We start from the raw sequence: 24,222 nt of genomic DNA on the forward strand, positions 1-24,222 counted from the left end.
AAGAGGTCAATTCAACATGGGAAAAAATTAAACCATGTGATAGAAAATGTAAAAGTGACAGGAACATGTAGGTTCCCAAAGAAAACTATGAAATGCACTCAGATTTAAACAAATATTAAGCAGGAAGGTAGACATTTTTAACTATCTACCAGGTCAATGGAAATTTTTAGAGGTTTGGCAACAATTGTCTCATAAAGCTGTGAAGAAAGTCATCCGAATATAAAAAAGCCACAGGCTTTGTACAGAACAACTGGGCATCCTGTTTTTTTTTTTTTTGGATTCATAGTGTCATTCTTGAATGAGGTATATTTATGTCACTATCTGTTATGCTGTCATGACAAATATGTAAATAAGGAAAAAAATCTATAAATATCTACTGACACAGCTATAGGACATCAGTTAATTATGGTGTAAGACACTGAAGGCTATGCAGACATTAAAAACAATGAGAAAAAGATACATATAAAAAGACACAAACATGTTTACTTTTAAACAAATAAAAAAGTATGATCCCATTGTCTTTTTTAAAAAAGGTGTGTGACGCATACAGGCCTACATATATGCCCAGATTTTTAATAAAAGAGTATACAATAATTAACAGCAAGTTACATCTAAGGAGCTGCACTGAAAGGGCCAAAGAATGAGAAAAAATAATTTTGTTTCCAATGTTTTTGTACCTCTTGAATTTTTTTTACCTTGAACATATATTACTTTCATAATTTAAAACTAGCAAAAACGTACAACAAATTAGCATCCACTAACAAGATATCATAGCCAACTATTTAGGGTGATCTAACTTTTATGTTTACTTGAAAGCAGATGAAAACCAAACTAATGTAACAGAGGACAAATACTAAACACGGTCCTCTGTACACCAAGGAAAAGCTGAGTTTGAAGTTTAATAAGGTGAGTTATCTTTCCTGGCTATCATTAGAGGTTAAAAATGAACGGGGACAACATCAAATACTTCTCATCCATCCCCTCAATGGAAAGGAACAATAAACAGCAGTGCCTACTCTGTCACCTCAAAGGCAGCCTTAATGAAGGTAAATGTGGGAGGGGCAGATGATCAATAGTACTTTCCTGATTGATTATAAACTGTTAGCCTCTTCCCAGGAGTGATGAAGGTAAAAAAAGAAAGAAAGTCTTCTTTTCCTTGAGACATGCACACTGCATGTCAGGACACTAGCACGTGTCTCTATTCGAAACTGTAGTCCTCTTAACCCCAAGGATGGAGCAGCAAGCACCCGGCCCACGTGCTACACTAACATGTCACCACAGTTGCCCTACGAGACAGAAGACCAGGAGGGGCAGAGGGATGTCAGTGCAAACGCTCGGGCCATTTACAAGGCACTGTGCACAAATAGTAACACGAAGAACACGCCTGAAGATACCAGACAGTGTTTACTTGGAAATTTTAAGAACGGAATCTGCAGAGCAGTTTTAACAACCTACCTCCTTCAACAACAGTTTTTAATTCCTACCTGCAAAAGCATCAGCAGAGGAATGAGACAGACTTGGACAGCATGCAGGTACAACGCAGAGGGCCCTGGGTCCAGAACACCTGCACCTCACCTTCTTCTGAAGAACGTTGACCTTCCGCTCCTTCACGTCCAGCATGTCCTTGAGGTCATGGATCTCCCCAGCCTGCGTCCCCTTCTCTTCAGCCATGTCCTGGATTTGCTTTGTCTTCTTATTCAGCATGGTTTCCTTCTCTTCCAAACGCAACCGCAGAGCGTCCACCTACGAGTGTGGAGATTTTTACAAGTGATTAACTGAAAAGAAGGACTTCCCAGGTGGCTCAGGGGTGAAGAACCCTCCTGCCAATGCAGGAGACTCCAACTCGATCCCTGGGCTGGGAAGATCCCTGAGAAGGGCATGGCAACCCAGCCGAGTATTCTTGCCTGGAGAATCCCCATGGACAGAAGAGCCTGGCGGGCTACAGTCCACGGGGGTCGCAAAGAGTCGGACATGACTTAGTGACTAAACAACAACAACTGAAAAGAAAGGAATGTAATTCCTTCCCAATAGATGTGTGCTGTTGACTAAGTGATATTTTTGTAGCAAGCTTACATTAGAATCAAATAACGGGGCTTCCCTGACAGCTCAGTTGGTAAAGAATCTGCCTGCAATGCAGAAGACCCCGGTTCAATTCCTGGGTTGGGAAGATCTGCTGGAGAAGGGAAAAAGCTACCCACTCCAGTATTCTGGCCTGGAGAACTAGTCCATGGGGGTTGCAAAGAGCCGGACAAGACTGAGTGACTTTCACTTTCTGGAGAAGGGAAAGGCTACATACCACTGTAAATATAAACATGACTACTTAGAAATTAAATTCTAAAATTTTGTGAACTCTTTCATAATGAAATAAATATTTCACATCAGTTAAATTACGATGGTATCAAGATAAATAGATCTGAATAAACGGGACAAAATAGAGAATTGTTATATACAGGCCGAGCTTTGCTACTTCTACAAAAGCAGGTATGATCTATTATGTTTCTCAAATTTTACATGCATTAGAATCCTTCAGAAGATTTGAAAAGAATGCCAGGTCAAGCCATCAGAGTTTCTAATCCAGCAAGGTTGGGGCTCAAGGATCAGTATTTCTAACAAGTGCCCAAGTGATGCCACACTGCTTTAGAAAATTTAAAAATTACAAAGAAAACTGTAACTGCCATCAAACATGACACTTGCTGTATCAGATACTACAATCCACCTGCAGCTGACAATGTTATCACACACTTAGAGATCTGTGAGGCAAAGCAACTCTACTAGCAGTTCCTCAGACTAGACAGCCAAAGTTTGCTGTCCAGGTACCAAAACATCCGCAAATAATAGTATTATAACTATAATGTTAATAATATATCAAAACTATATCATATCAAAAGGATATGGAGGGAGGTTCAAGAGGGAGGGGACATATGCTTACCTATGGCTGATTCATATTGATGTATGGCAGAAACCAACACCCCACTGTAAAGCAATTATCCTCCAATTAAAAATAAATTAAATAAATAACCAGTATTAGCAAAAAAAAAAAAAAAAAAAACCAAAGAAAATAAGAGAGACAGACCATAAATAAGGCTGAACATCCAAGAATTGATGTTTTCCAATTGTGGTGCTACAGAAGACTCTTGAGAGTCCCTTGGACAGCAAGGAGATCAAACCAGTCAATCCTAAGGGAAATCAACCCTGAATACTCATTGGAAGGACTGATGCTGAAGCTGAAGCTCCAATACTTTGGCCACCTGATATGAACAGCCAACTCACTGGAAAAGACCCTGGGCAAGGCTGAAGGCAAAAGGAGAAGAGGGTGGCAGAGGATGAGATGGTTGGATGACACCACCGATTCAATGGATATGAACTTGAGTGAACTCCGGGAGATAGTGAGGGGCAGGGAGGCCTGGTGTGCTGCAGTTCATGAGGTCACTAAGAGTCGGACATGATTTAGCAACTGAACAACAAAGCAAAAAAAAAAAAAAAATCTAACATATAAAAATAATATGGTATCTGAGTATCAATACTGTGTGTGCAATACTGTGTGTAGTGGCATTTACTGTGCAACAGGTATTTAGGAAATTTTCCTCGGAAACTAGTCTCATTGAAACTGCTATAGATAAGCCATCATGCACTTACGAATTATCTTAAACTATGCTAGAGAGGAAAAACGTATAAATGAAAAGATTTCACTCTGCTAATCTCTATTTCTCTCAACCACTTCAATGCCACCAGTGTCGCCAAGCCAGATATTGGGGAGCCATCTTTTCAGGCTCATTTATAATTCTTCACCACAAGTTCCACTGTCCCCTCAATAAACATTCCTACATCTGTTACTTTCCTCTGGTTTAATAAATGACACATGGCAAGCTTTCTTATATTCTGCAAAGATTCACCTAAGAACTTTCAAACTCTGAAAATCTTATTTCTGAAACTCAGCTCTTTCCTTTCTTCTATGCCTGCTAAGCCTATTCACTGTTCATAGCATAACCCCTGACCCATCACCCTTTTTGTTATCCACCTCCATTGTGGTTTTATTCTCTCCCAGCCTGAGCAATCATTTCAAATACAGCTTCACATCATTTTGTTTTGTTTTTTGCAGTCATGCTTATTGCACAAATCTTCACTTCTAAATTAACCAGTTTTCTTCATTCTACCTTCACACTTCTGAACCTTCTTGCATGGGGTCATGTATGTGCTTGTCAACCACATATACAGTATTATCGAAAGCCCTCAGAATTCTGAGGACAGTAACTGTGAGACCTCAGAGTGCTGCTTCTTTGCGAAAAGCACCTAGATGCCCTGCTGCGCTTTTGCATCAGATCCCTGACTCCGCTAAGTGACCTGGAGGTGGGCCTGTGCTAACCACTCATTAAAGCTTGCGTGCTGTTCTGAGGGAATGTCAGGTATGAGACCCACAGGAACTGGTGACTGAAAAAGGTAATGAGTGAAAACTCTTGTTATAGACACATAAGCTTTTGGTGTTACTGCAGTGGGAAATGCCAGCTTTGATATTCAAAATATTTTATATCCCAAAGATTAGGCACAAACTACCCGCACCCACATATACCCTAATCACTAAATGATCTTTTCAAGTCAAGTCACCTGTGTACACTTTTTCTTGGTCTGCTTTTTCGTGCAACGCAGAATTTAAATGTGCTGGTCTGGAGATCTAAGATAAAAAATAACCACAAAAACCACTTTGCTACTACTGGATTAATCGCTCTGAATTCTACACTGATCTTTTGGTTTGAACTAAATTCATAGTGTAATTTTGCGTGAGGTCCGTATTTCACAAACCACACACACACACACAAAAAAAGCATATTCAGGGAAACCCCTCAGAGATTAGCAGGATACACAGTCATCACCCTAACACCATTCTTGGCAGGGGGAATAATGCCTTGTTTATTCATGTCCGCTGGGCTGGAGGAACAGCATCTATCCAGCTTGCCAAGCATCAAGGTCTGTGGCAAGCAGGTTATGCCAACTTCAACAAAAGTAGGAGGCTTTTCCTTTGCAGGGCTTTCTCTACCAATGGACATGAACAGAAAAACGGCTACCCTGTTGTTCTGGTCTTTTACTTCTGATCGCAAAACTATTAATAAGCTCAACTCCCTTCCCACCAAAAAAAAACAATAATAATAATCGAAACCCATCTTATCCTTCTTCTGTTTTTTTTTTTTTCCTTCTTCTGTTTTATATCAATAAATAGATCTACCTAAGAGCACAGTAGTATTTGCATGGAAACAATGGTGTATTTCCTATAATTCCTCTCTTGGAGTTACAGAACTCACTCTGCTTCCAACTCTCTGACCACGCCTTTTCCATGTTCTTCACTGGTGCGTGATAAGTCACTTCAGTCATGTCTGACTCTTTGCAACCCCATGGACTGTAATCCACCAGGCTCCTCTGCCCATAGGATTCTCCAGGAAGAGTACTGAAGTGGGTTGCCATGCCCTTCTCCAGGGGGTCTTCCCAACCCAGGGATTGAACCCAGGTCTCTTACATTAACCCAGGTCCTACATTAACAGGTGAGTTCTTTACCACTAGAGCCACCTGGAAAGAAGCCTGTTCTTCACTGGACCCTCTGTCATTTCCCTCTATGTCTCACTCCCTTCAACTTCCTCTGGAGAAACCACTTCATTCCTAAGGCTTTAGCCACCACCCCCATAACAACAGCGCCCATATATTTATTCCTGATCCCAACCAGTTTTAAAAACCTGAGATTCTAACAAAAGTTTCTGCTTAAATCAGATATTCCACTGAATATTCTGCTTAGAATGAGTTTTTTTTTTTTTTAAGAATCTTTGCTTTTAAAGGACCTTTAAAAGTGGTCAAACATTAATGCAGATTAAATCTGAATGATGTCTATTATGTTATTTTCTGCATTTTTCCTGTATTTGACAGTCTTTTGCAAGGTTTTTAAAATAAATAAACTACTATACAGTGTACTAACACATATATATGGAATTTAGAAAGATGGTAATGATAACCCTATATGCAAAACAGAAAAAGAGACACAGATGTACAGAACAGAATTTTGGACTCTGTGGGAGAAGGCGAGGGTGGGATGTTTAGAGAGAACAGCATCGAAACATGTGTATTATCTAGGGTGAAACAGATCACCAGCCCAGGTTGGATGCATGAGTGCTCAGGCATGGTGCACTGGGAAGACCCAGAGGAACTGGGTGGAGAGGGAGGTGGTGGGGGGGGATCGGGATGAGGAATACATGTAAATCCATGGCTGATTCATGTCAATGTATGACAAAAACCACTACAATATTGTAAAGTAATTAGCCTCCAAATAATAAAAATAAGTGAAAAAAATTAAATAAACTACTCCTAATTTTAAGAATGCAAAAAAAGCAAAGCCCACACTAAGTGACCTACCCAAGATCATAGCATAACCTCCCGTCACCACATCTCCCACTGTCTCCACCTAGAAAGAAGGATGAACGAAGGGCACTGGGCCAGGAGACCAACACCATACACAAGCACACCTTTTAAAAAGTCTATTTCAACAAACTCAGTGAGTTCGTTTGACACCTCATCCCAATGAAAAGCTGAAGAGCTCAGAGAAACTTCAATAAGACCACAGGCAGAGATGTGTCATTCCACAGTTTATTTGTACAAGGGTAGGAGGGGGTTGCAAATGTATAGTCTAAAAAAAAAAACCAATGGCAATACTTTAACCCAGTGATATTTAATATTAACCTCCAAATTCAGATGAGAGCATCATAATTAAAAAACTATTCTAGCCACATTAAACGTCCATATCAACCTTAAGAAGCTGGCATTATTATTAATTTCATGGACCGATGTAAAAATGGAAGAGGAAAGAGGTAAAATAACTCATCCTAGGCCACATAACTAATAAATGCAGGACGCTGTGTTTCAAGCCAAGGTTTGACTTCAAAGCCCAGGCTTTTGACCACAATGCTACTAAATCCAGACCAGCTCTGTGGAGGTTACCAGATCAACAGAGGTGTTCACAAAACAGGAACAATTCCATGGGTATTATTAATACACACTGCTCCCAAAGACCTCAATCCCTGGCTTAATTTAGTGATTTGAGAGCCAGATGAAAGTCCAGGATAGCTTCAGAGAGGAAGATGAGATCAATTAAGAGCAAGAGAAATATTAGTAATTACAGAAATAGATGAGAACTTTTCAAGAGTTGGTTCAAACTGACTTTTAGGGGATCCAACAGGAGAAAGCTGTTGTCAAGCGTCATCAAACTAATTTACGAAAAAAAAGAAATCCTAATAAACAGGCATGTAACATTCATAAAATCACCCCAATTCAAAAGGAAGCTAGCTTTCCTACTGTTATTGTTCAGAATGAGACACTTATATTCGAGCAGTTGTCCTGATAACTTGTGGGGGTAAAGTGATGAAACTCAGTTATTCCCACAATGGCTAAAAGCAAATATAAAAACCATTCAAGAATGACCACAAATACAGTCTTTGTTCTCTATGGTACAAGAAGCCAATCACAAGCCCCTCTGTGTGAGACCTAGTTAATGAGAACATTATTTGAGAGGGGTACAAAGAGAAGGATGAATTGTCAAGGGGAAGAAGTCATCTATTAGACTGTGACAAGCTTTTAAGTGTTTGCATCATCACTAACCAACTGCCTGGGACTCTGGTTCGCGCACCTGCCACCTCCATCCAAAGCCATCACAGCAGCAAGCCTGGAAGCAGGCTCACTTCTAAAGCGAGGGCGCCCTCTTCTGACTCTTTCGTAGAACTGCATGCAACCAGGTACTGATGTGAAAAACTCTTTAATAAAGCTCTAAGTTAATACATTTACAGGTTACATTTTCCAGGTAGTTCTGCATCTGCAATTCCGTGAGTAAACCTTAATTTTGCTTGATAAAATAGTAAACAGCAGAACTTCCACATAAAATTTATGCCAATGAAAAGTGACCACGTTCTCTCACTGTTTCAGCAGTTTACATATATGAGCTGACAGTATCCTAAGAACTATGATGATGCCGACAGCTGACGTAGGAAGACTTTACTATGTGACAGGCACCAGGTGTGGATAAACTGGCTTAATGCTAACAACCTAACGAGGCCGGCACTCTTCTTCACCTTACAGATGTGAAACGAGGCACAATGAACTTCAGCAACAGGTCAGAATCTGCCCCTGCTGGCCAGCGGTCAAACTGGGTAACGCCGACGCCAGAGCTGTATTCACACCCAAAACGTGCTTCTGAGGTAGGAAGCTGATGCCATGATGAAACGAAACATGATCACAATAGAAAAGGCCTAAGTAAGCCGTAAGGAAAATTATAAACACACCATCTAAATCGCTCATTTTCAACAAAATCTCACAGTATAAAAATAATATGTGAAATATTCTGGTCATTTTTCTCTTCCTCCTCACTTGAAGATACTGAACTTCTGGGTCTGTGATGTTTTCCTGCATTCTTTTTACTACCCGTTCCTTTTTCTCATTAAAAATACCTCTGTCGATTATCCAGTTCTTTAAAAGAAAACCTTAATCCACATTACTGCTTTTTCTTCTGTAAAGCACAACTGCAAGAAGATCAAACCTGTCAATCCTAAAGGAAATCAGTCCTGAATATTCCTTGGAAGGACTGATGCTGAAGCTGAAACTCCAATACTTTGGCCACCTGATGTGAAGAACTGACTCACTGGAAAAGACCCTGATGCTGGGAAAGATTGAGGGCAGCAGGAGAAGGGGACATCAGAGGATAAGATGGTTGGATGGCATCACTGACTCGATGGACATGAGTTTGAGCGAGCTCTGGGAGATGGTGATGGACAGGGAAGCCTGGAGTGCTACAATCCATGGGGTGGCAAAGAGTCAGACATGACTGAGTGACTGAAATGAACTGAAAGCAGAACTGCTTACCTACTCCTACCTAAATTCTCTACATCATTGAGCTCTTTAGAAAATATTTTCCTTTAGACAGTAAATCCAAACAGATCATTGCAAATATGACAGATTCTCATCTGTATGAAATTATTTAGTATGTTCTTAGCTAAATCTAGGCTGAGAGCCTAGATCATCTTCTAAGATTTCTAAAAACGCTAACCCTATTTTCAAACAGGACGTGAAGGCACGTATCTAACAATCTGCAGTTCAAAACAAGATGAATCTTGAACATTTCTGTATTCCGCAGTTTGCATACTTAAAGCTATTCATAGTACCAAAAATTAAGGACACTTAATCACCCAACACAGGCAGCCCAAGCTCATGGTCATTAATGACTGCAAGATTTACCATGGGTGAGAACAAATGCTTTTACAACTATCTTTTCATTTCTTAATGTTAGTTTAAAGTATACTTGCGTGTGTGCATGCTTAGTCAGGTCTGATTCTTTCTGACCCCATGGACTATAGCCCGCCAGGCTCCTCTCTGTCCTTGGAATTCTCCAGGCAAGAATATAGAGTGTGCTGCTATTCCCTTATCCAGGGAAGCTTCGCAACCCAAGGATCAGACCTGCGTCTCCTGTTTCGAGCACTGGCAAGCAGGTTCTTTACCAGAGTCACCTGGGAAGTCCTAAAGCATACTTATCAGAAATATATGTAAACTGCACTGGTTTTTAATTTCTTAGATCCAAGAATGACAGAAACAAGATGATTATAGTTTAGTACAATAACTGATCACACTGCTATAGAATCCCTCATAACAGTATCCATGGCTCCCATATCTCAACACAACAAAAAGTATACAAGTAACACAAGTGCCAAGGTGCCCAGGAACGGTGACCCTGCAGACCCCAGCACGCCTTTACCTCGGTCTGCAGGATGGCAGCCCTCTGCTCCTTAGCCGTCAAGGACTCCTTCAGCACTTCAATGTGCTGCTTGCTGTCTGAGAACTGGTTGGTGAGGGTTTCCAGCTTTGTCTGCAGGGCTAGTAGTTCCGTGTCCTTTCTGGACAGCTCCTGCTTCACCTGACCAATCTAGAGAAGAAAAATAAAACAGTGTAAGGAAAAAAGGAATAAAACCAAGAACCTCTGATCTGGATCTCGGACAGATCCAGGTCAAAATATGCAGCATTAATTTTAGGACAGGGCACAAATCATCTTTTTGCATCATCTAATCTTAGATGACCACCCCCCCCCCAAAAAAAATCAAAGCTTACTCAACTAATAGGAAAATTCCCAGCTTTCATTTATTGTCTCCTAAACTTTTGAAATCCTTTAGAAAAGGAATGGATGATGAAAAACCCCAATTCACTTAGACGATGATGAGATAACAGTAAGCATCTGATCATGACTAAACCAGTTTTCATTTTATTAAGTCATAATAAACTTCAAATCGTAAATATAGCAGGATTAGTATAGATGTAATACAGAGAGAAAAAAGAAACTTCCTAGCACTGCTATTTAAACTCAAAAGCTGCTACTGCAGTTCTTTTATCTTTTCACTCTGAAATGAAAGTTTACATGAAGTCTCTGTCTCAAAAAGCCACTTTTAGTGTTATAAGGCATTATAAACATGCTTTAAAAAAAAAAAATCATATCATTTTGAGGAGTTAGGGACACTGATCTAAAAAAAAAGACTCCACCTACAAAGTTGTATCACCTACAACATGTCATATCAACTAAATGGATAAAAGTATATAACCTAAATAAAGAATGCATAAAATCTCATTCTGTTAAGAGTCTATATGTGTAAACTGAAGTTGAATTACTCTGACAGAGTAATCCATAAATCAACAGGTGCCACTCACCCCCTCCCACAAATTTTTCTCATCTTGACATGTTTATTGCTTAGTTGCTAATTTCTGTCCAACTCCTTGCGACCCCGTGGACTGTAGCCTGCCAGGCTCCTCTGTCCATGAGATTCTCCAAGCAAGAATACTGGAGTGTGGGTTGCCATTTCCTCCTCTAGGGGATCTTCCTGACGCAGGGATCAAACCTGTGTCTACAGCACTGGCAGGCAGGTTCCTTAATACCGAGCCACCAGCAAAGTCCAAAGATTTGATTAACTGACAGAATGGTGAACGGTTTTGCTTTTTTTTTTTTTTTGGCTGTGCTGCATGGCACGTGGGATCTCAACTCCCTGACCAGAAATTGAACTTGTGCTCCATCCACTGGAAGTCAGTCTAACCACTGAACCACCAGAGAAGTCCCACCTTGACTTAGAAAACATTTCAATTCAAACATCTTCTTTACATTCTACTGTGTTTCTAAGAATTTTCAGTCTTTTATTCTAAATGTAAGCCAACCTAACAGTAATAACATCTGCTTTTACATTATGTCTACTGCCTGGCAAGGCATTCATGCACCAAAATACAGACTAATTACTGGAAGTATACACTTGGTAAGAAGTCAGTAACCACAGTATCACTGAGGAAACAAAAAATACTTTTTTTTAAAGTTGAATGTATCTAAACTATTTTGGCTGCAATAATCTTAGGCACTAGGACCAAAGCCGGAGAAGGCAATGGCACCCCACTCCAGCACTCTTGCCTGGAAAATCCCATGGACAGAGGAGCCTGGCAGGCTGCAATCCATCGGGTCACTACAAGTCGGACACGACTGAGCGACTTCACTTTCACTTTTCACTTTCACACATTGGAGAAGGAAATGGCAACCCACTCCAGTGTTCTTGCCTTGAGAATCCCAGGGACGGGGGAGCCTGGTGGGCTGCCGTCTATGGGGTCACTCAGAGTCGGACACGACTGAAGCGACTTAGCAGCAGCAGCAGCAGGGCCAAAGCACTTGAGAACAACTGCCCATGAGAAAGTATGAAATAAATTTTACTGTAATTAAAATTAGACTTTTTTAAGGGGCACTAAAAATAAATTTCTGATTTGCTCTTCTGTTTCAGCAGGAAGTCAAGCATTTTCCTCATATGCATGAAATCTTTATTTATAAATCTAATTATTCATTCATTCAACAAGTATTCCTGTGAGCTTACTGAATGCAAAGTACTGGCTGATACTATTGACATCAGAGAAAGATAACAGCAGCTGTCTCCACCCTGGAATACAGAAAGGTGCCCAGGAGTCACCACATACTGGTGGTGTAGCATCTTTCATGACATCCCTTTACCGACAAAAAACACACACTGTGTTATCCCATCCCTAACAAACAGAAGGCATGAAAAACGCACTTGTTGTATGAATGAATATACAGAAGGAACGTTCCCACCTCATCAGCTAAAGAACCCACGGCTTAATTCCAATACAAAAAAACAAAAAACAAAAAAAAAAGGTAACAACAACAAAAAGAACCCATGGCTTACAGATTACTCAAATTTCCAGCTACCTCTGACCATGTGATCAAAAATAAACATAAATTTTCAGTTTCCTCCTCATCTGCATTATTAAGTAATCCTCAAATAATGCTATACTGACCATCAAGACTGAGAAAGAGAAGAAAATATTCTAAACAGAGGAGTTTGGAAGCACAAAATTTCCTTAGAAGTTAACAGCATACGACGTTATGTGGCAGCCTGGATGGGAGGAGGATCTGGGGGAGAAAGGATGATGACACCTGTGGCCGCGCCCCTCGCTGCGGACCTGAATCCCTCGCAACAGTGTTCATCGGCTATACACCGATATACGATAAGAAGTAAAAAGAAAGTTAAGAGTGCAAGGCTTTGCAGTCAATCCCAAGTAAGGATAAATGTGTCCTCTGGAATAATTTCCTCTCTAAGCCTTGGTTCCTAATCAGTAAGATAGGGAGAAACCAAATCTGTGCCACTGTACTGTGTACAGATTAAACAAACAAGAAAAAAATGTATGGAATGTTTAGCCTTTTGTTTGACACAGAAAGATATTAAAAATCATAGCTGAGGGGAAAAAAAGTTACAGACCAACTTTTCCTCTGGACAATTCATGGTTACCACAAACCAAATTGGACCCTTTTAGACAAAATATCTCACTTTTCTGTCTACACTATAAAGGGGTCAATAAGGAAATAGCAAACACACGAAATTAGTACAAGTGTTTTGTTTTTGTTTTTTTAAATGCTGCATTCCAGCCTTATCCCACCATTATTTTCAGATGCGTTTTTCCCCTGACACTTTGAGATAAACGTGTGCCCGACGAGCTCAGAGCAGTGGCGCGCGGGCCCTGCTGGCACAGGTCCTGGCCCCAGAGGGCTGGTGTAAAAATCAAACTGCCTCTTTTAGCTGAGTCTCCTGAGCACCCCTGTGTGCCCTCAGCTTCTTCATCTATAGAGTGGGTTGATAATGTATCTACCTATACCTAACTTAGCAGGTTACAAAATGCTTATAATAAGTACTCGAGTGTTAGCTATTTTTTAATAATCATTTTATCACAGTTTGAAGTGGAATTCCAACTTCTCTAGACAGGAGATGGAACTAGATTTGGAGACTCATTTACTAGATAATTATAAATTAAGCTAACTACTTCCTAGACATCTGTTCCACAGAAAAGTATAATGTGTTGCGAAAATCACCTATCAGGGACTTAGGAGGTGATGTCTACCTAGGAGGGTAAAGCACTTCACTCAAGAAGTGAGATTCAAACAAACCCTGGGTCATGGACCTAGAACATCTGCACATTCTTTGTACCTAAGAAGAGAAGAGACCATCCACATACATCAAGTGTCTGATGACAAGAAAGAAGCCGAGGGAAAAAAAAAAAACAAGCTTTGAAGCGCCATCCACGCAGTGACAGAGCAACGATGGAGAACCAAGGACAGGCCCTCCGGAGCGCGCACGGCTGACTGCACACAGGGGGAGAAGAGGAGTCGGTTAAAGAGCAGAGCGGGCTGGTTAGTGCAGCGCCGGGCAGAAATGCCGACCGCAGAGGGAGAGGGGAGCACCCAGAGCCAGCTGCGGGTCCCGCCGCGGGACCACGGCACGCAAAGGGTAAATCTTACGGCAAAGACCTCAGCCTGCAGACCAGCCGCTCTCTTTTTCAGCTCCTCCCCTTGGGCCTCTTTGGAACTTAGCTCCTCCTTCAGTTGCTCTACCTGTCACGACATTGTTATTCCTTTTCACTCAGGTGTCAACCTGGGTAGTCTTCTTACCTGCTTTTGAGCCAGAGCAGGAACTGGAAGCAACAATAACTCATAGAACACAATCAGATTGGTTCCCATAATTCCCTCTTCAGAGGACCCCTGGATGGGTTTGCTCTTTTCACAGGGCATTTTTCAGGGACTGGAATGTGCTAACCGGCAAATGGGAAGCAGAGACGATATTTTATTTTGTTCTCAAGTGAGAGGGACAAATCAAGCTAACAAAAAGTTGGATGTGTGGATTTTTCAGTTCCGGAAGTTATATGAAACTGGCTGTGGTCACACGTAACAGATTCTGAAGATAACAGAGGAATATTCTGCTGACTTATATGCAGGTATGGGGATCACAGCAAGAAGCCAGAAACTGTACCATTAGAGGAACAGTTTTCACTTCTGAGAAACTGGGGAACTGACACAATTGGCATATTGGGGCAGTGGGGGGGAGGTTGGAACAGTTTCCACTTCTGAGAAATTGGGGAACTGACACAATTGGCATATTGGGGGGTGTTGGGGGGATACTTATTTTCTAGCTAATATTTTGTCATTGAAATTATGATCTTTAATTAAAATACCACAAACCTGATAAACTGATAACGGTAATAAACTAAATCCTCCAACTTGCCTAAAATAGTTGAGAAAATCAAACTAAGTGCCTTTGGATCTAAGGAAGGAAAACTGTGATGGAGGTTATAACGCAGACTGATGTGTCTCAGCACCTTCCTTACTGTACATATAGCCAAGTGCACGTGGCAAACAATAAACCTGATATACACGGCTCTTCCCCAAGGAGGAGCGCAAAGGACTTTCCTTTAAAGAGCTATGTTTGAAGGGAAGGTGCGATTTTATTTAAGCCATTTCGGGGGGGAAAAAAGAGGTGTGGGTTCAGCCTTTTGGTATTCTGACATTTAAACTGTTTCACAAGAGAATGTGACGTTTCATACAGGGAGAAAAACTCATCTGGATGTAATTCTGCTTGCCTCAGAAGTACTGACAGACATGAAGAGCTAAATCATGATAATACACACCTAGCCTCACACAAGTAATTTTAAGTGAAATCTGAAATATCCATACAACATCAGTAATTCTGATGTTAATACTGGGAAAGTTTTATCTGAAAGAATTATGTTTCACGTATTCTTCCCTGAAGCCTGATAAAGCAGCGTGAGGTCCATCATCACTAAAGAGGCAGGAATACACATCAGTTTTTCAACCCCCTCCCCTTTAAAAATCAGGTATCTCACACCATTACCTTGTTCTTCATAAATTTAGAATGGCTCCGGTAGACCTCCATTTGCTTCATCTCCTCCTCTCGCTCTTCAGTACTCAAAGCCCCGTTGGATTTCAGCATCTGGATCTCCTCTTCCAAGTCTCGGAGCCCTCGCTCCATAGAGGAGATTTTTGAATCCTGAGAGCAACGCAAGATTGAGACATTAAAGTCTTCGTGAAAAATCAGCAAGGCTGAACAAGCCGGCCTTTACAGTGTGAAATTTAATATAGATCAACACATATGTAGAAAAACTACAAGAGGTGCCCTGCTTCTGAAATATATCCTTCCTGACTATAGTATGTTTTTCCTTTAATTCCTTCCTCTGTGCCCTTCTGATTAAAGCTAACAGTATTAATGAAAGAGGCAGAAGCAATGGACAACTAGTTCAAGTTTCTGAGCACTTTATGGCCAACAAACTTCTGGTGAAAACATCTGTAATATTAACGGGAAAACCTTTCCAGGTTATAATACTTTATAATTTTACTTGGCAACCTTAAAAGGTTTATTTCTGCCCCCAATGGAGTAGGGAGAAGAGTAAGAAGGTTTTGAAGACTTACAGCAATATGTCCAACTATCTACAATCACAAAGACCTGATATTATCCCACTGCCGAAAAGCAAAGGGATGAATCATTAATTACATCAAAAGTTGCAGTTTACCCTACAGTGGTCCTGCCTTATCCACAGTTTTATTTCCTGTGGTTTGGCTTTCCATGGTTTCAGTTACCCGAGATCAACTGTGGTCTGAAAATATCAAATGGAAAATTCCAGAAAGAAACGATTCATCAGTTTTAAACTGCATACTGCTGTTCGGATCAACATGACGAAGTCTCACACCTCTGTCGCCCCAGGACGTGAGTCATCTCTTCGTCCACTGTATCCCTGCCCATTGGTCACCCAGTGGGAGCCTTGGTCATCAGACGGACTGTCCTGGCATCACAGTGCTTGTGTTCAAGTGACCCACAGCACAAGCGTAATGATGCTGGCAGCTCAGACTAGCGAAAGGGAAGCCATAAGATGCTTCTTTTAACTGGAAAAATGGAAGTTCTCAATAAGGAAAAAAAATCACATGCTGAGGTTGCTAAGATCTATAGTACAAATGAATCTTCCATCAGTGAAACTGCGATGAAGGAAAAAGAAATTCGTGCCAGCTTTGCTGCTGCACCTCAAACTGCCAAAGTTAAGGGTACTGTGCATGATAAGCACTTAGTTCAGATGGAGACAGCATCAGAGCTGTTCAGTAAGATACCAAGAGACAGCATGAGACAACTCACCTTTTCATAAGTATGCTGTTATAACTGTTCTATTTTATTAATTATTGTTAATCCCTTACACTGTGCCTAGTTTGTAAAATGTATCCAAGGAATGTACAGGGAAAAATACAGAATATACAGGGTGTGGTATTACACTATCTGTGGCTTCAGGCATGCACTGAGGGTCTTGGATCATACCCCCCATAGACAAGGGGGAGTGCTACTATGTTAGTAATCTTACTTATTCTCTATACTTTACCATGAGTTTGAAATATTTCATAGTCATTTTTAAGAAGAAACATCACTGTTGTAAATCAGCCTCACCACAAATATCCACCTCCCAGTACAATACCTTCTATACCATTTTCTTGGTTTTGTCTGTCACAGTACCTAGCTTATCCCCAGATTACTTTAGATGTCATAAGTTACGGAAAAACTCCAACAAAGAACAGATATTTTTACATCAATAGTTGCATATGCTTATTCACCTATGAAATAAAAACCTTAGAGAGCATTAAATTCAGTAGAACTTTATTTTATCTGGAAATTCAGAGAAACCACTCCTTTAGGAAATTTTGAGACTGACTTGTTTTTTCACTTTACCTCCAGGCTGTCATAACTGACTTTCCTTGCTCTCTGAAAGCACGCAGATAAGAGTTAAAAAACTTATCATTAGACAGTTGTAACTAGCTATTTTTAAGTTCAGGGGAGAGGTAAGGGCTGAATTCCTCCGACTTGCATTGAATTACATTTAAAAATAATACAGCAAACATTTTCTTTTATAAAACTATTCAAATAAAACATATTTGGTTCAAAATTAAACATATTGTATGAATACAGTCAGAGACATTCTAAATCTGAACTAGGATTTTTTTTAATATTTGCCTGACATATGGAACACTGCCATTACTTTTTGGATTCTGTTTGTATTTGGCTGTGCTGGCTCCACTGCCGCTCGGGCTTTTCTCCAGTTGTGGCCAGCACGGGCTATTCTCTAGCTACGACATGTGGGCTTCTCACTGCAGCGGCTTCTCCTGCAGAGCCTGGGCTCCAGGCGCAAAGGCTTCAGTAGCTGTGGCACAGGGTCAGTTTCTCCATGGCGTGTGGGGTCTTCTCGGACCAGGGACTGCACCCACACCTCCTGCCTCGGCAGGCAGATTCTTTACTACTGAGCCACCAGGGGAACCCCCTTGAACTAGGATTTTGATTTACTTGTTTACAATTATCTCAGCTCACAGAGAATAAATAAATGACTTCAAATGCACTATCTGAAAATTAAGATGACTATAAATCTTCCTGGATAGATCAAAATGTTGTCCCTCAAGAAGAGACTAAAATAATAGACACAGGCATGTAATTAACTTGCCAATGAAGAAAGGGATACATGGCTCTCCTCTGACAGTAGCCTAGGCAGCAATGAAAGGGGAAGCAGAGAGAGGGGGGGCGTATTTCTAGCACCACTGGGTGCCACACAAGTGAAACAGCCTCCAGCTAAGAACTCCGGCCCCGCACATCAGCAACCCCTTCCTCTGTGAAGCCCCGCAAGGCCCTGGCCAGGACACATTTCCCATCTTCTCCCTGAATCCCAGCACACACCGGGGGGCAGCTGTGGACTGGGTCAGCACTGTTGCTGCCATTTCATGCACCATAAGGTCACGCAGAAGGGGCCAGATTCCAGCTCTGACTGCCCGGAAAGAGATCCTGCCATACCTGATATGCTGGACTAGTTCTGGCACCAATGCAACTGGTCCTCAGGCTGGGCTTATGTGAGGACAGTCCTTCCAAAGGAGGTTTCAGAACGGATGATAACTAGATAAATAAATTCTCTACCATCTCACTACTCTGTTCTTCCCTAGTCCTGGGTCTCCCAACAATAATCAACTGAGCCCACTGAAATCCTCCGCTCCTTGTTAAATTTCTCAAATCCTCAACCTTTTTTCAAAAGGTGTCTCAGCTGCATCTCAGCTTCTTCAGTCGTGATTTCAACATAACATCCACCTGACCCCACTGGGCCACCGGAATCTCCGTCTCTTGCTTCTTAGCAAAATGGCTGGAGGTTAACACAACTTAAAACAGATCCACTGCACTTCCATGCTGTCAAAAGCAAGCAAGATGATTCTGTGAACATGGGCACTCTCGTGTGCTTTACTTTTAGGTTCCAACTCAGTAAATAATGTGCACAAATAACCGTGTGGGGAACGTGAGTGTGCAGTCCATCCTTCCTAAACGCTCTTATCAAGATTATGTTCAGGACTATTAACTGTCTGACTACAAAGAACCCAGAATCCACTAATTTGGAATTTGTTTGGAAAACCCTTTCCCCAACAAGAATACAGATGTATACAATATAAGTTTTAAGAGGAAATCATCTAAGAAAACAGCTATCATAACTGTACTTAAGAAGCATCTATTTACACAGAACTATTTATATACCAAAGGCTAAATATTCGTGTCACATCAACAAATATTAAATGAAGGTGCACAATGCAAAACATTGTATCAAACTATTTAAGGGACATGAAGAAGGTGAAAGGAGAAACAGAGATGGGGGAAAGGAGAGGAGGGAGGGTCCCTGTCTAAAAGAGTCTTCAGCTCTTGTAAGAAAGAATATGCTATTAATAAAAACTATAATAGCAGCAGCAGCTAGCACTAACTGAATGTTTACTATGTACCAGGCCCTATTCAAAGTGTTTTAGTTGTTTTAACTAATTTAAATGACAAAACAACTCATGGGATAGGTACTAGTATCATCACCATTTATCAATAAAGAAATTGAGGTATAGAGAAGTTAGGTTACCTTTTCTACATCATATGGCTGATTACATAAAGCCAGGTTTTTAATACAGGGAATTTCATACAGAAGGCAAGCTCTTTGTCACCAAGCACCATAACGTTCAGCCTAAAGATTTCTAACTACTCAGTAACTTAAAGCAGAGGTCCATGGAACCCCAGGGGTGCTTCCCAACCCTTTTGAAAAGCTGAAACTCTTTTCATACTAATTCTCTGACTTGCGGGCCTTTTCCACTGTGCTAATAAGTGCAATGAAGGTAGAGGACAGGCAACAGACTGGGTGCCTTAGGACAATGGCAACAGCACGAAACCGCGCTAGCAGGCAGCGTGTTCTCAGGGTCACAGCTCTCAGAAGAGAGACAAAGAAAGAACATTTTCAGAACACTGGCTCACTTAGATGTCCCGGATTGTTACTTTTCATACGCTTAACCCTTAAGTACATATCTTTTCATCATTCTATGTGAGGAAATGGGAAGGGGCCAGGTCCGCCTGCTGTGTCCCGAGTATGACACGGCTCCCAGGACACTCGATGGGCTGCAACTGAATCAGGTACTTTTTTTCATGAAACCCTATGCTTCCCTGATGGCTTAGATGGTAAAGAATCCGCCTGCGATGTGGGAGACCTGGGTTTGACCCCTGGGTTGGGAAGATCCCCTGGAGAAGGGCCTGGCAACCCACTCCAGTATCCTTGCCTGGAGTATCCAATGGACAGAAGAGCCCGGTGGGCTACAGTCCACGGGGAGGCAAAGAGTCGGACACGACTGAGCGACTAAGCACAGCACAGCCTTACCTGAGAGAAGAACAGACATTTTCCTTTCTTTTTTTCTTTTTGGCTGTGCCTCTTAGCATGCAGAATCTTGGTTCCCCAACCAGGGATCCAAACCAGGTGCCCTGCAGTGTCTTAACCACTGGGCTGCCAGGGAAGTCCCTGGCAGACAATTTCTTAAAAACAAGCAAAATGAGTCATTTTAAAAGAATAAGGGACCTTGAGATTAAAAGGTTTGAGAAGAGCTCATTCCAAGAAATGCTGGGCAAGAGGAAATGAAACTGAAGCTCTTTTCATGTGTCGTGTTCATGAAGTCTCACTATTTCTTCTCCGTCTACAATGTGAGTGAACTAAGCGCCACTTTCTAAAACTCACACATCAAAGTGTGATCACTGGAAAGTGCAAACTGATACAGTAAGGTTCCTCATTGGGTTCCCACTTACCTTCATTTCAATAACAGTTTGCAGAGCTTTAGTTTTGGCAGAATCAGGGGCATTCTCAAATCTCCGATGCATCTCCTACACACAAAAAGCAAGAAAGAGAGTAAGCGTCCTCCTCTTCACTTCCATTTTCCCAAAAGAAGGCAGGGGTGGCGAGGGAGTATTAGTTGCATGCAGAGATGACTCCCCAGGCTTGTGAGACACTGATCCCGTCCCGTCTCCTTGCCCTTGCCCTGCGGACCAGGGAGCCCAGAGACTGCCCTCAGCTAAGGGGAACAGGAGGGCCCCCATCTCTGAGCACCTGGTTACACACAACGCGTCCCAGAGGCCTCAGCCAGCATAACAGGTGATGCTCTGGCACGCCCCCAGGTTGCCGTGTCACTCTTCCACACGACTCGGCAGCATATTTCAGGACGCCAAGCAATCCAACAAGGGGGTCAGAAATAGTCCCTTTTCAGAAGGAGAAGTCACAGAAGTCCAGTGCGCATGGCACGAGCTACTGAGAGCATCTGTGTTGATAGCATCCTCTGCATAACATCTGCCCGAGAACCACAGGCCCCTGGCCGACCACGATGGACATCTCCGGTTTTGTAGGGGCCACAGTCAGAAAGAAAAAGAGAGTAAGGCTGCTGAATGAGTGTCCGAGGTAGTCTATGGTTAGCCAGCGTCAAAAAACAGAGTTATTTTTTTAATTCAAATTTCCTTGAGTTCAGGATCAGAAAAGAAAGAAGGAGGCAGAAGAACATCACAGTTACGATCTTCAAGAGATTCCCCCTGGGGTTACGGACCTTTCCTGTCAGACTCTGAGATTGTCTCTGAGTCAGCTGGTACTTCCCAGGTCCCCTGAGATAGCCCAAGTGACCACAGGGAAGGTACATGGGTGCCTTCCATCTCAACAGTGTTGTTGAATGCCCAGACCTGCCCTCTGCTCTGCCCGTTTAACATCACTATATAGATGTCTACCGGGTCAACTCAAACTTACTTCATCCAAAACAAAACTCCTGATTTCCTCCTACTTAACCTGGTCCCTCTTCTGAAGACTGGTGAGTCTTGCCCATCTCCTTAAAGGGCACTAGCCTCCTGGTGCCTCAAGCCAAACACCAGAGGGTCTCCTTCAAGTCCTCCCAGATCCTCATCTCCTACCACCTTCCAGAGCAGATCCTAACTGTTCCATCATCAAAATACTCCTCAAATTTACCATTTCACTTCATTTCCAGTCTAGTTTGAACCTAGATTACTACAACAGCCTCAAGTTAAGCTTCTTTCCCTTTCTTCCGTCCATTTTAAAGAAAGCCATGGGGTAATGATAAAGCATCAACAGATGATGGCACTTGACATTAAATCCTTCAATGAGTTTCCCATTTTCTTATCACTCTCTACAAGGTCAACACAACCTGACCGTAACGGACAGAGGACTGGCCTCCTGGTTTAAACTATGTTAAAATTAGACAAAAAAGCATGAAGCAACTGTTTTCAGACATCGAGAAGACAAGCAGCAGAGGACCATGATCCTTGAGAGAAGAGAAACTAACGAGGTTATGATCCAGACTTGCTATCTGATGTGTGATGTGCGGAGAAGAAAGCAAATGGAAAACGGCAGTCCTGCAGGGCTTGGAACACAGACCAGTGGGTCCAAGTCCCCAAGATGCTGGCAATGTGCAGAGCAGAGTAACAGAGAGGAAGAAGCTAGCTGGTAAAGCGTCTGATCCGACGGGGTCCCCTGGAGTCTTCAGGTAAAAGCTAAGTATTGGTACACAGAGAAAGACTCCATGATGTCAGACAAAGAGCGACTGTTGGGGGCAGAACAATGATCAGACAGCGATGAGTGAGCAACTGCCTGAGCTCACAGGGGTTGGCGAGAGTCAAGCTCCAAACAGCCCAGTGGAGAGGTCAGTGGCGCTGAGCAGAGACATTCTAGCCCTGGAGAGACAACGACCTGGGCCAGCCCCAACAGAGTGTAAAAGTAAGTCTCGTTAACAGTCAAGTTCATCCACAATTAACTCTTGCCAGGCAAAACATTCCACTAAGAAAGACAGAAAAATCCACAACACGTTAATCCAGGACAAAATCTGAACCCATGAGTTCAGATCATGATCACCTGTCACCTGCATTAAGACAACAAACTCATCAGTGACCTCCCGGCTTCCAGTCTGTCCACACGCCCTACGCCGTCAACAGGTGATAAAGTGGGCACATGGATATTTAATAATATACGTTCAAAAAAAAAAAAAATAATAATATACGTTCAATAAATGAGCACAGAACTTTAAAATGTATTAACAAAAAGAAAATGAATCCTGCTAATTGTTAACTAATCTTCACCTATTAATAAAGTCTTCTAAGGGCTTCCCTGGGGGCTCAGATGGTAAAGAATCCACCGTGCAATGCAGGAGACCCAAGTTCCATCCCTGAGTTGGGAAGATCCCCTGAGAAGGAAATGGCAACCCACTCCAGTATTCTTGCCTGGAGAATCCCATGGACAGAGAAGCCTGGCGGGCTACAGTCCATGGGGTCCCAAAGAGTTGGACACAAATGAGTGACTAACACTGACTGACTGACTGACCCTACACTTTACATTTATCTACTTGAAATATTAAAACTGCATTTCTTAGAAATATCTCACAATTCAGACACTGAATTAATTTTATCTGACCTTTTCCTCACAACCGACTTCCAATTTAGGGAAATTTCCAAATGCTTTAAGGTGAAACTATTACAATTTCATTTTAAACTCCAGCAAGCATACCTGCAGTATAGAAAGAAAAAAACCCATTTGAATAAAAAAAAACCCTCGTCTAACAAGGAACTTGGGTGTACTTTAAACCATTTGCAGGCATAAAACCTTCCAACTAAGACATTTTAAAACCTATCGGTTGTAACAGATTTCCGTTCAACAGCCTGCACATTAAAGCTCATTGTGAACATGTCCTGCAGTCCACAGACTCATCAACTCCCCTTCCCACTGACACATCAACCCTCTGACATGGGCACTGTCAGTAGAGAGAGACAGCTCTGGAAATAAAAGTCAAAGTACTATTCAGACAAATGTAAAAAGCAGAATATGCTATGTGCTTGCTTTATTTCACTCTCTTTAGCCTGAAAATTTTCATTCAAAACAAATTCAAGTACAGGTAGAATTATCTGGATCTTGTCATACTGTCAACTGTGGTGCACACCAGAAAATGCTGTCAATTCCTCTCATTCATGCCCTAAAGAATAATGACTAGACAAAGAAAACAAATAAGGTAGACACAAAATTTCTCTTTTGTTAGTAATTTTCTTTCTTTTTAAAAGCCAGTCAACACTTGCTTACACAGCTGAGAGAAAGGAGTATTCGGGGCTGAAAAGCAGCACTTATGTCTGAACTTTCTTTTTTTCAACATTCAGGTTTTAGCCTCCAGCACCCCTGGTTCTCGGGTAGATGTCCCTTCACCAGATTTAATTCTCCACACAAGTTCAGGGCTGACTGTATTCAACACAGACACGTGGGAAAGAACCCTCAGTACTCTGCCTGCACCTGAACTCCAGATGTCAGGCGGGGGCACTGCACTGCAACCCCTCACCATCTTGACCGACAGCATCATTTTGAGAAAACACACCCTCCTGCCAAAATGAGGCACAAGTCACACACACACACACACACACACACACACACACACACACACACACACACACACACACACACACACACACACACACACACACACGGAGACAGGATAAGCTGAATCACAAA

At 41.9% G+C, this 24,222-nt stretch overlaps 1 protein-coding gene across 5 annotated transcripts in view; it reads right to left on the minus strand.

Moving 5' to 3' along the window:
- Positions 1-24,222, minus strand: part of ERC1 (ELKS/RAB6-interacting/CAST family member 1) — a 270,574-nt gene that overhangs the window by 184,742 nt on the left and 61,610 nt on the right. For 3 of the 5 annotated variants that reach the window (XM_061124648.1, XM_061124650.1, XM_061124652.1), the window contains exons 4-8: positions 20,493-20,567; positions 15,225-15,380; positions 13,838-13,930; positions 9,770-9,937; positions 1,576-1,743 (exon numbers count right to left, since the gene is read on the minus strand). In XM_061124648.1, coding sequence (XP_060980631.1) covers positions 1,576-1,743; positions 9,770-9,937; positions 13,838-13,930; positions 15,225-15,380; positions 20,493-20,567 — 660 coding nt within the window. The remainder of the gene's footprint in view (positions 1-1,575; positions 1,744-9,769; positions 9,938-13,837; positions 13,931-15,224; positions 15,381-20,492; positions 20,568-24,222) is intronic. The other 2 variants (XM_061124649.1, XM_061124651.1) reach the window with 2 other exon arrangements.

This window comes from Dama dama, chromosome 22, assembly GCF_033118175.1.
Source record: "Dama dama isolate Ldn47 chromosome 22, ASM3311817v1, whole genome shotgun sequence".
Taxonomy (NCBI): Eukaryota; Metazoa; Chordata; class Mammalia; order Artiodactyla; family Cervidae; genus Dama; species Dama dama.